General features: G+C 41.6%; 1 protein-coding gene across 4 annotated transcripts in view; it reads left to right on the top strand.

Annotated features, from left to right (window-relative positions):
- The window catches only part of plekhh2 (pleckstrin homology domain containing, family H (with MyTH4 domain) member 2), a 42,933-nt gene that overhangs the window by 11,928 nt on the left and 15,938 nt on the right, over positions 1 to 15,067 (top strand). For 3 of the 4 annotated variants that reach the window (XM_061790840.1, XM_061790841.1, XM_061790838.1), the window contains exons 4-14: positions 5,065 to 5,127; positions 7,181 to 7,330; positions 8,814 to 8,897; positions 9,552 to 9,633; positions 9,709 to 9,894; positions 10,477 to 11,333; positions 11,714 to 11,789; positions 11,865 to 11,959; positions 12,082 to 12,241; positions 12,375 to 12,511; positions 14,235 to 14,348. In XM_061790840.1, the coding sequence (XP_061646824.1) occupies positions 5,065 to 5,127; positions 7,181 to 7,330; positions 8,814 to 8,897; positions 9,552 to 9,633; positions 9,709 to 9,894; positions 10,477 to 11,333; positions 11,714 to 11,789; positions 11,865 to 11,959; positions 12,082 to 12,241; positions 12,375 to 12,511; positions 14,235 to 14,348 (2,004 nt within the window). The remainder of the gene's footprint in view (positions 1 to 5,064; positions 5,128 to 7,180; positions 7,331 to 8,813; positions 8,898 to 9,551; positions 9,634 to 9,708; positions 9,895 to 10,476; positions 11,334 to 11,713; positions 11,790 to 11,864; positions 11,960 to 12,081; positions 12,242 to 12,374; positions 12,512 to 14,234; positions 14,349 to 15,067) is intronic. The other variant, XM_061790839.1, reaches the window with a different exon arrangement.

Below are 15,067 nucleotides of genomic sequence, written 5' to 3'. Positions count from 1 at the left end.
GGAAATAAGGGTGATGAAGAAGTGATGGGTAAGTACGGCATCCAGGAAAGGAACTTGGAGGGAAGTATGGTGGTAGACTTTTCAAAAAGGATGAAAATGGCTGTAGTGAACACTTTTTTCCAGAAGAGGCAGGAACATAGGGTGACCTACAAGAGCGGAGGTAGAAGCACGCAGGTGGATTACATCATGTGCAGACAATGTAATCTGAAGGAGGTTACCGACTGTAAGGTAGTGGTAGGGGAGAGTGTTGCTAGACAGCATAGGATGATGGTGTGTAAGATGACTGGTGGTGGGGAGGAAGATTAGGAAGACAAAGGCAGAGCAGAGAACCATGTGGTGGAAGCTGAGACAGGACGAGTGTTGTGCAGCTTTTTGTGAAGAGGTGAGACAGGCTCTGGGTGGACAGGAGGAGCTTCCAGAAGACTGGACCACTGCAGCCAAGGTGATCAGAGAGGCAGGCAGGAGAGTACTTGGTATATCTTCTGGCAGAAAAGGAGGGAAGGAGACTTGGTGGTGGAATCTCACAGTACAGGAAATCGTACAAGAGATAAGGTTAGCTAAGAAGAAGTGGGACACTGAGAGGACCGAGGAGAGGCGAAAGGAATACATCGAGATGCGACACAGGGCAAAGGTAGAGGTGGCAAAGGCCAAACAAGAGGCATATGATGACATGTATGCCAGGTTGGACAATAAAGATGGAGAAAAGGATCTATACAGGTTCGCCAGACAGAGCGATAGCGATGGGGAGGATGTGCAGCAGGTTAGGGTGATTAAGGATAGAGATGGAAATATGTTGACTGGTGCTAGTAGTGTGCTAGATAGATGGAAAGAATACTTTGAGGAGTTGATGAATGAGGAAAATGAGAGAGAAGTGAGAGTAGAAGAGGCAAGTGTGGTAGACCATAAAGTGGCAATGATTAGTAAGGCATTAAAGAGGATGAAAAATGGAAAGGCAGTCGGTCCCAATGACATTCCTGTGGAGGTACAGAAGCATCTAGGAGAGGTGGCTGTGGAGTTTTTGACCAGCTTGTTCAATAGAATTCTAGCGCGTGAGAAGATGCCTGAGGAGTGGAGGAAAAAGTGTGCTGGTGTCCATTTTTAAGAACAAGGGTGATGTGCAGAGCTGTGGGAACTATAGAGGAATAAAGTTGATGAGCCACACAATGAAGTTATGGGAAAGAGTAGTGGAGGCTAGCTGGGATAGGCTCCACCACGCCCGCGACCCTAGTGAGGAGAAGCGGCTCAGATAATGGATGGATGGATGAAGTATGGTTTCATACCTTGAAAGAGTACCACATATGCATTATTTGCCTTGAGGATGTTGATGGAAAAGTACAAAGGTCAGAAGGACCTACATTGTGTCTTTGTAGATCAAGAGAAAGCCTATGACAGAGTACCCAGAGAGGAACTGTGGTACTGCAAGCGGAAGTCTGGAGTGGCAGAGAAGTATGTTAGAATAACACAGGACAAGTACGAGGGCAGCAGAACAGTGGTGAGGTGTGCTGTAGGTGTGACAGACAAATTTAAGGTGGAGGTGGGACTGCATCAGGGATCAGCCCTGAGCCCCTTCCTGCTTGCAGTGGTGATGGATAGGCTGACAGATGAAGTTAGACTGGAATACCCATGGACCATGATGTTTGCAGATGAGATTGGGATCTGCAGTGTAAGCAGGGAGTAGGTGGAGGAACAGTTAGAAAGATGGAGGCTTGCACTGGAAAGCAGAGGAATGAAGATTAGCCGAAGTGAGACAGAATATATGTACGTGAATGAGAGGGGTGGTGGGGGAAGAGTGAGGCTACAGGGAGAAGAGATAGCGAGGGTGGAGGACTTTAAATACTTGGGGTCAACCGTCCAGAGCAATGGTGAGTGTGGTCAGTGAAGTGAAGAAATGGGCCCAAGCAGGTTGGAACGGGCGGAGGAAGGTGTCAGGTGTGTTATGTGACAGAAGAGTCTCTGCTAGGATGAAGGGCAAAGTTTATAAAACAGTGGTGAGGCCAGCCATGATGTACGGATTAGAGACAGGGGTACTGAAGAGATAGCAGGAAGCAGAGCTGGAGGTGGCAGAAATAAAGATGTTGAGGTTCGCTCTCGGAGTGACCAGGTTGGATAAAATTAGAAATTAGCTCATCAGAGGGACAAAGTTAGAGAGAGTTTTGTCTCCCAAAAGTTAGAGAGAGCAGACTTCTATGGTTTGGACACGTCCAGAGGAGAAATAGTGAGTATATTGGTAGAAGGATGATGAGGATGGAGCTGCCAGGCAAGAAAGCTAGAGAAAAACCAAAGAGAAGGTTGATGGATGTTGTGAGGGAAGACATGAGGGCAGTTGGTGTTCGAGAGGAGGAGATAGGTTTACATGATAAAGGATGATGCGCTGTAGCGACCCCTAAAGGGACAAGCCGAAAGGAAAAGAAGAAGTGTTGACTTTTAATTCAGTGTAAGTCAACATTGATTGTCTTTATATGAGGTGCTTCCAGAGAGATTATTTTGGCTTCATCAGGAGTCCTTGCTTGGAGAAGCTCTTGTCCTCTTTGTACTTTCATTTTAGCATATAAAGCAATTTGTTTGGTAGTTATTAACAATGAACACATTCTGATTTTCCATTGACATATATTCCTCTCCAAACCCCCAAGTTCTAAGTCAAAGGAGCTTTCTCAACTGCTTCTATCGCTCTAAGATGAGCATTTGAGAGGGAAATTCTTTAAGTCATCTATTTCCTCACTACACTACCCACTACTACTGCGCTTGTGTATAGAGTGACAATATACAGTATTTCATAGAGGTGTGCACAAGCATGCACTGGCGCTGTTGCCTCTGTGTGAATTGTGTGACCTGTTAGTGTTGCTTCAGTTTTAACACGCTACAGGTTTGCATGCTCTGATGTCATGTAAGTACACAGAGCTCTGTTTGTACCTTAATAGATGTGGCACTTCATTCATTACACAACTCGTTGCACTCAATACGAACACTTGTAAAACAAAATCTCACTTGTGTGTATTTTTGACTACCTTGAGGAAATAAATTTTTTATTTCTTCCAATTTTCACATTGGCTTTCATACTTTCGTATAGTTGTTGGCCCGTCCGCCTCACAGGTCTGAGTTCTGGGTTTGAGTCTCGGCTCGATCCTTCCTGTGTGGAGTTTGCATGTTCTCGTGTGCTTCCTCCCACATTACAAAAGCATGCATGTTAAGTGAAAAGTCTAATTTGTCCATTGTTGTCAATGGTTGTCTATATGTGCCCTCCAAGCATCCCCTGCCTCTTGCTCAAAATCAGCTTGAACAGGCTCCAGTTTACGTATCAATGACCCCAACGTGGACAAGCAGTTTATAAAATGGGTGGTTCCATAGCCCACCAAATCGGTTATGTTTTTATAGGCATGGGATTATAAATGTGTATTTTCCCTCAACAGTTTCTGATAAAGCGATAATTTTTTGATGAGTTGCTGGTACTGCCGAAAATAGTAGTCCCCCCCCCCCCCCTATAAATCTGTGTAGATTATCAGTCATTCAGGTTATGGTCATCTGCAAAGGTTGAATCATAAAGTCGGATTCACCGAGGTGTTTTTACATAATACTCTGGAAGCATTAACAGCTCCTGTAGAATTCACCAAGCGCTGGATTGTTCACCTGCACTAATAACTCACTAATATAGAGCATAAAATGGGTTTAGACCTTTGTGAGACAGGTTAGTTTTACCCTACTGATAATGTGTTGTCACAAAAATGAAGGACTGAAATTTCAGATCCATCAACATGTTTAACAAATATTCTTATTAAAAAAAAATCTAAACTATATTATGGGCCATTGAAAAACATAATAAAGTACAATAAAGTTGTTCATAAAAACCAAGCAAGGAAAATCAACAATTTACCAGGTTGCAGGGTTTGTCAATGTTTATCTTATACCATTTGTCGGCTGTGATAACCTGCACATGCATCGGTATATACGATTTTGCAATACAGTTAGTGTTGTGTTGTGTAACCGGGTGATTTTTTTATTTTTTATTTTTTTGTGATTCACACCATCAAAGGCCTTAGAAGCCTAAAATCTCCTAAAATCTGCTTATGTTTAAAACCGAACTGTTAATAATAATTAAGAATAAAAAAAATAGTCCTCTTCAAGACTTTGGACCAAAATAACATGATGATGAATGATTGTTGTCACGTATCAAAAATCAACAATTTTTTCAAAAAGGCTTAACGCCATATACGACTGGGTAAATAGTCTGACAGTTGGTCGAAATTAATAAATTTTTTTAGCATCATTAAAACTTTCATTTGAGAGGCATGTTACATGTTGTTCAAGGTGAAGCATGTTTTATGACATGACATCTGCTTAATTTGAACGGCCTGCTGGAGGAAATCAGCGATGCAGACAGCACTGATTTTACTGATCTTGTTTTTACACCCAATATTTATCTTAGTTATGATTTATCCCTGTTGAACATAATTAGCATTTCATTTTACACTTTTAGGTTGCTTCAGTTCTCATGTTTTTATCTATTTATTCACATTCATTTATCTCACTTTTACTATACCTCATTATTTCTTGCGTCATGTATGTATGTATCCATCCATCCATAGAAACATCCATCCATATAGAAACAAACAACCATTTGCACTCACATTCACACCTACGGGCAATTTAGAGTCTCCAAATAACCTCCTACTATGCATGTTTTTGGGATGTGGGAGGAAACCAGAGTGCCCGGAGAAAACCCACACAGGCACGGGGAGAACATGCAAACTCCACACAGGCGGGGCCGGGATTTGAAGCCCGGTCCTCAGAAATGTGAGGCTGACGCTCTAACCAGTCGGCCACCGTGCCTGGGGAGAACATGCAAACTCCACACAGGCGGGGCCGGGATTTGAAGCCCGGTCCTCAGAAATGTGAGGCAGATGTGCTAACCAGTCGCCCACCGTGCCGTGTATAAATGTACCTGTATGTATTTATTCATTTTATTTTTTGGAGTCCTTGTAAGTTTTACTTAGCGTTTTTATTTTTACCTGGCAAAGCATTTGAAAGCAACAATGTAACACAAGTAGTCAATTTGCTGATCTGTCATAGATTCAACAACTGGAGATGCAAGTGATTGATGCGGAAAAACGAGCTTTCACCGCTCAGCAGCAGGTAAGTCAGAAAACATACAGCGGGTGAAATATTGTAAGTATTTAACACGTCACCATTTTTTCTGACTAAATATATTTCCGAAGGTGCCATTGCCATGAAAATTTCACCAGATGTTGGGAACAACCCAAGTAATCCATACATACAAAGAAAATAGAAAAAAGGCCAGAAATTAAGCTGTCTGTAATAGTGTGAAATGACACAGGGAAAAAGTATTGAACACGCCAACTGGTATTTACTTAATACTTTGTACAAAAGCCTTTGTTTGCAATGACAGCTTCAAGACGCCTCCTGTATGGAGAAACTAGTCGCATGCATTGCTTTGGTGTGATTTTGGCCCATTCCTCCACACAAGCAGTCTTCAAATCTTGAAGGTTCTGTTGGCTTCTTTAATGGACCTTATTTGAATTGGTTTCAAGTCAGGTGATTGGTTGGGCCATTCAAGCAGCTTTATTTTTTTTCTTTGAAACCAATTGAGAGTTTCCTTGGCAGTATGTTTTGGATCATTATCTTGCTGAAATATCCACCCTCGTTTCATTTTCATCATCCTCGTAGATGGCAGCAGATTTTTGTCAAGAATGTCTCGGGACATTTGCCCATTCATCCTTCCTTCAATAATGTGAAGTTTACCACTACCATTTGGTGAAAAGACAGCCCACACCATCATGTTCCCAACTTCTAACTTGACCTTTGGTATGGTCTTTGTAGGATGATGTGCAGTGTCATTTCTCCTCCAAATGTGGTGTGCATTATGGCATCCAAACAGTTCAATTTTGCTCTCATCAGACCAGGCGATATTCTCCCAATGTTTAACTGGCTTGTCCAAATGTTGTTCAGCAAACTTTAAACGAGCTTTGACATGCATATTTTTCCCAGCAATGAGGAATGAGTGTGCATACAGGTGATGGCGGTGGAGTGCATTACTCACTCCTTTCCTTGTGACAACAGTACCTGCTAATTCCAAGTCTTTTTAAAGCTCTCCACAGGTGGTCCTTGGCTCTTGGACAACTCTTCTGATTATTCTTTGTACTCCTCTGTCTTAAATCTTCCGATCGAGGCAAATCTATGGTGGTATGATTGAGTTTCCACTTACGTATTATGGCCCCAACCGTGCTCACTGGAACATTCAGAAGCTAAGATATGTGCCTGTAACCAATGCCATCGTTATGTTTTGCAGCTGAGTTGGAAAATGTATGTTTCATGTATACCAAATATTACTTCTATTAGTTTATACAACCTTCACCTGCTTTATTGTTCCATGTTGAGACTACTAGCTGTTTTCTGGCCATGCTGTGTGTACTAGTTGTTCCCAGCCATGTTGTGACTACGAGCTGTTTTTCGATAAAGTTAAGTTGAGCGCAGCTGGAAACAGATAATTGTTTGCGTTTTCTTCTCTGTCTCTCTCACTTCTGTATAACAGAGGTGATTTGATTTTTTTTGCTTGGACTTCAGTCAGGAGTAACAACTCGTGAGGACTTGTACCTTTTCCTCTGTTTGGAAAGACGTGTCTTTCTTTTTTGTAATAAAAACCCACAAAGACAAGATTGCTTCCTTACTTATTCTGTCAGAAGAGGATTTGCCAAAACACAACAATTATTTTGCGACAGTCTTGAGACAGCTCTTTGCTCTTCCCCATCATGACACGTGTTTTGACTCACACCTTGGTAATGAGACCTTCTTGTTGGCCATCAATTAGGAATGAACCATTCATTTGCAGTGACAAGGGTCTGGATTGCTGTTTGACTATTGATCGATTTTAGGTGTTGTCTTGGCTTTCCATGTTTTTTTGCACCTCCCTTTCTTCATGTGTTCAATACTTTTCCCTGTGTCATTTGAGATTATTACACACAACTTAATCTCTGATCTTATTTGTTCTAGTTTTGTTTGTATGTATGGATTGCTTGGGTTGTTTCCAACATCTGGTGAAAATGTAATGTCAATAGCACCTTTGAAAATATATTTAGTGAGAAAAATGGTGACTGTTAAATACTTAATTCAGCCGCTACGTATAAAATATGGAATGTGTTATTTAGAGTGTACCTGTGTACAAATTCAGGTGCATTGGATGGAGGAGAAGCTGAAGGCTCCAGACGGTCAGTCAGAAGACTCAGAGAATGTTTGGTTTCAGCGCTGCCAAGAGCTGCAGGCCTTAGTGCAGGAGAAGGAAGACGTCATCGCCCAGCTGGAGCAGCAGCTGGAAGAGCAGGTAAAACACACACACGTGCGCGCGCACACACATATTTTGATATTGGTATATTTGCAGTCAGTTTTGTAACACCGCCCCCTAGAGGTTATGAAAAAGTTGTACACTTTCATTCTAGTATGCCACCTAGAGGTCATGAAAAAGGTGTAGTTTACACTTTCATTCCAATATGACAGGGGTACATATGACTGCATATATGTACAATTGTTGTCATAAGTTGAAATATGTATATATATATTTATTTTTATTTTATTTTTTTAAACACGACTGAAGACTGAACAACCATCATCAATTTATTTATGGTTATGTTTTATTTAATGATAATGCTTTTCTGACAGTTTAATTTGAATCCCATTAAAATAAAAATAAATATGTTTCGCCTGGTCCTTCATGTTTTCTTAAAAAAATGGTACACATCTTACAAATTCTGCCTGGGTAATCAAACATATGAGCACAACTGTGTGTTTTCTCATTTACTGAATAAAAGTAGGGGTGTGAATTTCAAAAAAAGAGCATGTAAAGTGCTTAACTTCAGAATAATTCTTTGAAAAAACTAACAAAATACAGACAATATTTCATGTTTTGATCATATGGGTAGAAGCAAAATCATGCGTTGTAAAAATGCATTGTGCATTATACATGAGAAATTACAGTAAGTATTGATGTAAAACACAATATTTGATGCTTTATATACAATTTAGGGTGGTGGAGTGTATAACTGGAGCCTACTAGGCTGTGTGGCTGTACGTCATTATCTCACTCCCCGATCCTTAGAAGAGGGTACTGGCCACTGTATCAGTAGCCCAGGGCGGTTAGCTCAATGATCAGCATACTCCCCTCACGATATGTTCATGGTGGCAATTTCGTAACCCAGAACGCAATGCAAAACCAAAACCAGGCGGGTTACACTCATCTGGAAATGTATTTTCAGCATACAGTAAGTGTAACGTTGTGTGCATTTCGATTAGCTTTGAACTGCGACAGTTTGTACATTATTTCCAATTTTGAATCGCTGCGAAACCGGTGGCAGACTCATTGGCCATTCATAAAACCACATGCACACATTGCATAATAGTTCAGTCTAGTTCAGTCTCGTCACTCGGTGTCTGGCTGCCTTTAGCTCGGCCGAGGGCAGCAATGTTTTTTATTTTTTATTTTATTGCAATGGATGACTGTTTACAAGTGTGTAGATTTAAACATTAAACTAATATAAGAGAGGGAAGCAATGTACGACGGCAAACACCAACCATTGTATGTCATCAATCCTAGAATGCATTGCACACGCAAAAACATGGTGGCCACTCTGTACCAAATTAAAAATGATTTTTATAACTAAAAGAATGATTTATAAATGTAACACCGTATTTCAAAAGTAGAGGTCAGTGGTTGTATTTTAAGACGTATTTGTCATTACATCAGTGTTCGCTTTAAGGACAATGAGTTTTGTTTGTGCCTCTGTGACCTGTGACTTGTTTCTTTGCAACAGAAACAGTTAAGGCTTCAAGATGCCAAGACTGTGGAAGAGAAAGCAGCAAAGATCAAAGAATGGGTGTTGCTGAAGTTGTCAGAGGTAGCGAAAAATGAAAAAAAACATTACATGGATTTAATTGATTTAAGACACTCTTGCACTCTGTTTCTATGGCTGTTTAGAATTTACATAGCAACTCCCACCACATTTCAGCCGTACAGTCGGGTCGACTACCTCTGTCCTGGATGTTTCACCTCCGGTCCTTGTCCTGTCCAGTCCTATACTATATCGTCTTGTCCTTCCTTCACAGGGTGTAGCACTACTGCCCCATACAGCACTGGAATCTCATGTGTCATTGTGCTAGGCATATAATGATTTACTTTCCTCATCTTTATTACAGCTAATGTCCTGTCTTTTGTTGTCTTCTCGTTCTATATTATTTAATTATCTTTTCACTATCACTCCCTTTTTTTTTTTTTCTGTCACTCCCCTTTAAAGCTTTGTTCTACCCAACTGAATTTTCAGTAAAAATCCATCAGAATACGAAGAACCACAGTGGCATCTTAAAAACTCCAGTAAAACTGTTCCGGCATAAAAGGGATACAGATCCTCCTTTATGCTTAACCTAAAAGCCAAACAGGACAAAAACAACAAACAAAAATATAATTTAAAAAAATTGATTTAAGACCAATGATATACATTTTTTGCATGATCAGTTTGTGAGTTTGAACTGCTTACTACTTGTTTGTTCCTCAGTTTGAGGAAGAGAACGCTGCACTAAGAAAAAACAACAAACAACAAGAAGCACAGATTAATGAACTAAAGAAGAAAATGGACGGTCAGTGTAAGATCCAAGGCTATATATGCAACTGTTCAAATATATATGCTATATCATGTATTGTTCATTTTTCAGAATTTGAGCAGAAATGTTCAGGTAGACGAGCAGTTCTGTGCAGGCCAGGTGCAGCCCACCGGGTTAGCAGCTTGACATTTGGCTGCTTCCAGGTGAGAGGGAAGAGTGCACAGGTTCTGACAGGGCCCATTCCCTCCCAAAGGAGCCTCAGCACAGAGGAAGAGAATGAAGGCAGGGTCAACATCGGTAAGAATGCTTTATACTGTAGAGGAAAACAACTGTTATGAATAAGGCAGATGTATGTACTCAGTAATTTGAAGTGGAGATTCTAAACTGCAAACCTTAGTCTGTTTATAGACAATTCATGACAATTGTTTTTCATGGAAGCTACCCATCCAGCCATTTTCTATAATGCATCTCTTAATAGGGTCACGTAGAGCTGGAGTCCATTGCAGTTGACTTTGTGCGAGAGGCGGGGTAAACCCTGGAAAGGTCCCCAGCTACTCGCAATGCACATATAAACAACCAACTATTTTCATTTTGCATCACAGCTACGGGCAATTTAGAGTCTTCAATTATTCTAACATACATGTAAAAAAAAATATGTGGTCAAAATAGGGATAATACTGTATACTATGCTGTACACTACACCCGCAATAATTGTTCAATTAATACTTAACAATGTAAAAAAAAACACCGTATCATTGTCTTTGTAAAGGCAGAATTTGACTAGCTATAAGATATCATTAGATGCAGACATATCTAATGAAGTAACCTGTCAGTGTACAGTACATAAAGTAAGGCATATCCTCTTGTTTATTCTAACAGACAATAGAACTAAGCAGAGAGCCTCCTCAGCCACAAGTGCCGAAGTCCAGAGACCAGATCAAACTGGACTGCTGGATACTCGTTTGGAGGAGAATGAGAACAAGAATCCATCAGACTTTGGAGCGAGCAGGTCTGAGTCTTGTAGTGTTTCCTCAGTGCTCTCGAGTGCTGAAGGAGGAGGAGGGTGTGAAGTCAGAGAAGGAGGTCTGGAGTTGAGTCGGGCTGGGAGCGAGGCCTACCTGACAGCCTCGGATGACAGCAGCTCTCTGTTTGACGACGACATGCAACGTGCGGAGCGGCCCAGCTTCAACATTCTGGGAGCACCTGGGGAGTGTAAAATGGAGGACTGCCCCTCTGAGGAGCTAAACAAACGATTCCAGTCGCAGAGACTTGACTCGTCATCCTCGTCCAACGAACCGAACACCTCCAGCCCCATTGTCACACCAGCGCCTACTCCCAAACGACCCAACCTGCCCCAAGACCTTCGAGATACCCCTGCTTCACCCAAACAGCCCAGACTGCGGACCCCAGCAGGGTCAGGGTTGATGCATGTAGCTATGGCCAAGAAACACCTGAGCCAACCACCAATCAGCACTGAGGCAGCACACGGGAAAACACGTAATGCCCTCAGCATGCTGCGCTCCTCCCAGCCGCAGGAAACTGATCTTGACCAAGTGCAGGAGGTTGACATGGAAACAGGCAAGGATCCGCCCCTGCAGATCTGCCCCAGCTCTCGTGCCAAACCCACAACGCTTTCCATACAGGCCACACCCGTCCCTACTGAGGGCTCTCCAGAAATAAGCTCAGACAGTCACAGCTCACCTCCTACACCCCCATTACACAGGCTCCCCTCCTGGGTAAGAATGTAAATTTATTTGAATCTCATTGCAGTACAACAAATTGTACTGTGTGTATTCATCGTTAAAATGTCTCCACATTAAGGGTAGACACAGCTCACTACAGTGTACATTCCGTTGCTTTTGATCACTGACTTATTGTTGACTTAACCATGTAATAATGAGAAGCCAGGACAGGGAGAAGTAAAGTTCTTTTTCCTTTTTCTCCTCTTTGTCATCACCGGCCCCTGAAGAAAATCAGTCAACTGTGGGATTATTCCATTAGATTAGGAATTTCTGAACTGTTTCTCTAGGAGTGATTATACATCTCTAGTGTTGGACTTCCTGTAATGGTTCAAGTGTGCCTATGTTGTGTATGTTAACGTGTTTGTCTTCAAAAGGAGAGTCGCATCTACGCAGTGGCGAAATCAGGAATCAGGCTGTCTGAGACATCCTGCACAGACTCGGCTAGCAAAGGTGAATCTGTGAGTGTGACAGTCGTGATGACAAAGTCACGTTCTATGTTTAACTGAGCTTTACTCTGTTTTGTAGACCCCTCTCAGCAATCCTCCTATCCTGCATTTGTAATATACACATCCCTCATTTATAAAAACATGACCACACCCATTTACACTACTCTGAAGGGGGTAAGTAAAACTGTGTGCAACATTCTTATGTTCTGTGTTGTGCATATGCAGGTGTTTGAATTTATGTATGTATTTTAGGTTTGTATTGTCTTTGTGAACACAAAAGGCCTGTGTGTCTGCAGAAAGCCACTCTGCTGAGCAACAACCCGTTCTTAGATGAGTCATCCAGTTCCGAGGAGTCATCCAGTTCTGGAGAGGAGGATGGTTCGTTATGCAGTTCCCACACATCGTCAAGCTCCCACAAGGACAGCAACCCAGGCAGCCCACACTCTCTCAAAAGAGGTGCACGCCACTTATACTGGAAGGATATTACCTGACCTCTCTTTTGTTGTTGTTTTTAATTTATACAATAAACATCTTAAGTGTATATTTTTAACATTACAATAATGTGAAACCACTTATGCTTCACTTGCAGCTGTGTCCATGTCTTCAATGACATCAGAGAACGACTATGCCATCCCCCCTGATGCCTATTCCACCGATACTGAGTGCTCTGAACCAGAGCAGAAATTCCCCAAAACCTGCACCTCTGCTGGTGACAACAGCAAGAGTGTATGTACTGTATTTGTATTACAAACAACAACAATCGCCATGGTTTTGGAAACCAAGGCTAAATATAGAATTTTTGTGGCTGAATTTTGTATTCATAGTACAGCACATTTATAGCTCCCCACATAGCTGAGTGTGCAGCAAAACTAATTTGTCATTGCAAGGGTCACATTGAGGTGGGGAGCTCAAGCTGGAAGAAAGCAGTCAGTTCAAACAGTTCAAATTCGAAATACTGCTCAACTTTCAACTTTGTTGTGTTATAGGCTATTATTATACTGTTGTACTAAACATTGTGACCACTCATTGGAGCAATGCAGAATGAAATGCGAAAATCCAATATTTTTCCAAAAGTTTAAATTGCAAAGGGATTTAACTGCACATGATACAGTATCTGTCACTCCAAATAGCAGTGCCCACAAACCTTATTTTGTACATTTTTATTCTCTATTTGTATGAATATTTAATGCATTCACTTGATTGGATTCCCATGCAAAAGCCAAAATGTTGACTTTTCTGACACCGAGCTGAGCTTGAGCTGTCTGTTTTATATATTTGGAGTGAAATAAAACGTAAGTGCGGCACGGTGATCGACTGTTTAGCACATCTGCCTCACAGTTCTGAGGACCGGGGTTCAAATCCCGGTCCCGCCTGCGTGCAGTTTGCATGTTCTCCCCGTGCCTGCGTGGGTTTTCTCCGAGTACTCCGGTTTCCTCCCACATCCCAAAAAAATGCATGGTAAGTTAATTGAAAACTCTAAATTGCCAATAGGTGTGAATGTGAGTGCGAATGGTTGTTTGTTTATACGTGCCCTGCGATAAGATGGCGACCAGTTCAGGGTGTACCCCACCTCTCGCCCGAAGATAGCTGGAATAGGCTCCAGCATGCCCGCGACCCTAGTGAGGAGAAGCGGTACAGAAAATGGATGGATGGATAAAGCTGAAGTAAAATATCTCTGCTTCTAACCCTTCATGTGTATGTAGAAGACAGTTATTTTGGAAGCAGACAATACATCTTTAAACTGTGAGAATTTACTTCATAAGAATGTTGCCTTGTGTATTTTCTGAACTCGGTTTGAGATTTATTTTAAAAAAAAACAACAACAACATACAAGCCGGCACGGTGGACGACTGGTTAGCACATCTGCCTCACAGTTCTGGGGACCGGGGTTCAAATCCGGGCCCCGCCTGTGTGGAGTTTGCATGTTCTCCACGTCCCTGGGTGGGTTTTCTCCGGGCACTCCGGTTTCCTCCCACTTCCCAAAAACATGCGTGGTAGGTTGATTGAAGACTCTAAATTGCCCGTAGGTGTGATTGTGAGTGCGAATGGTTGTTTGTTTCTGTGTGCCCTGCGATTGGCTGGCGACCAGTTCAGGGTGTACCCTGCCTCTCGCCCAAAGATACCTGGGATAGGCTCCAGCAGCCCGCGACTCTAGTGAGGATAAGAGGTAAAGAAAATGGATGGATGGATGGACAACAACATACAAATAAGACCAGCATTTTTTGTTTTTAAAGACAAATACTGTATGTCTTATTTTAGTGATGAGCCTCTACAGCATATCTGCCAAATTCTATTATAAACATACTGAAGAATGTGTAATTTGTTTGGTATATTTTTGCTACAGTGCTAGAGTGACACCATCTAACAGCAACAAAATCCGTGGGTGTTTCTAACATACTTGACCACTATAGGTCAGTGTGGTTCTCATTCTGAATACTGCATGTTTTAGGAATCGATGGAGAAATCAGGCTACCTGCTGAAAATGGTGAAGACTTGGAAGAAAACTTGGAAGAGACGCTGGTTTGTCTTGAAAGATGGAGAGCTTCTTTACTATAAATCCCCAGTGAGTTTGTCTCAAAACATTTGTCAGTTTCACATTTAACAACCTTCTGGATTTTCTGTAATATACTGCAGCATCTGCAGCAGTTCTACTCACCTCAGCCTCATTTTTGTTATTCCGAGACATGGGATGATGACTTTACAAAGGACACAATTCCTCTTCTGTTCCAAATTATTCATCTAGGATTTAAGTTAAATCAACATTTGATGAACCTTTCTGTGGAAGTGTTTGTATGTTTAGATCACTGATATTGATCACTATTGACAGGTTTGATTAGTTTCCCAGAAAAGCCTAATTTAAGGGAAACTTTTTATGGATGTTGCTCCATATTAAGCAAGTCACGGTTTTCATGCTTTATGGGGGAAAATAAGGATCTTTCTGCTGATGAAAAGTGCTTACATTGTACTGTTAAAAGTGTGTGATTCCAACAATTGGAGAAAGAGACAAATGCATAATCTGAGAGAAAAGCTGTTTAAAAGCCACTGATGAGCTGGAAGCAGATAGTATCTGAAGTTGCTATTGTCTCTGATGTCCCAAGAACCTCTCGATACAGGATTCTCTAATAGTTTGTGTCATGCATAAAGCTGCATTTCAGCTACTCTTAAAACAAATTTCACAACGAGAAACTTTGCACTGGACTCAGGAATACTCGAAGACTAACGTTCAAACCTTTATTCGCTGATGAATGCCGTGCTATTTTGGACTGTCCAAATGGAAGAAGT

The sequence above is a fragment of the Phyllopteryx taeniolatus genome, chromosome 11 (assembly GCF_024500385.1).
Source record: "Phyllopteryx taeniolatus isolate TA_2022b chromosome 11, UOR_Ptae_1.2, whole genome shotgun sequence".
Taxonomy (NCBI): domain Eukaryota; kingdom Metazoa; phylum Chordata; class Actinopteri; order Syngnathiformes; family Syngnathidae; genus Phyllopteryx; species Phyllopteryx taeniolatus.
Note: the sequence above shows the minus strand (reverse complement) of the source record. Positions and strands in the feature narration are given on the sequence as shown.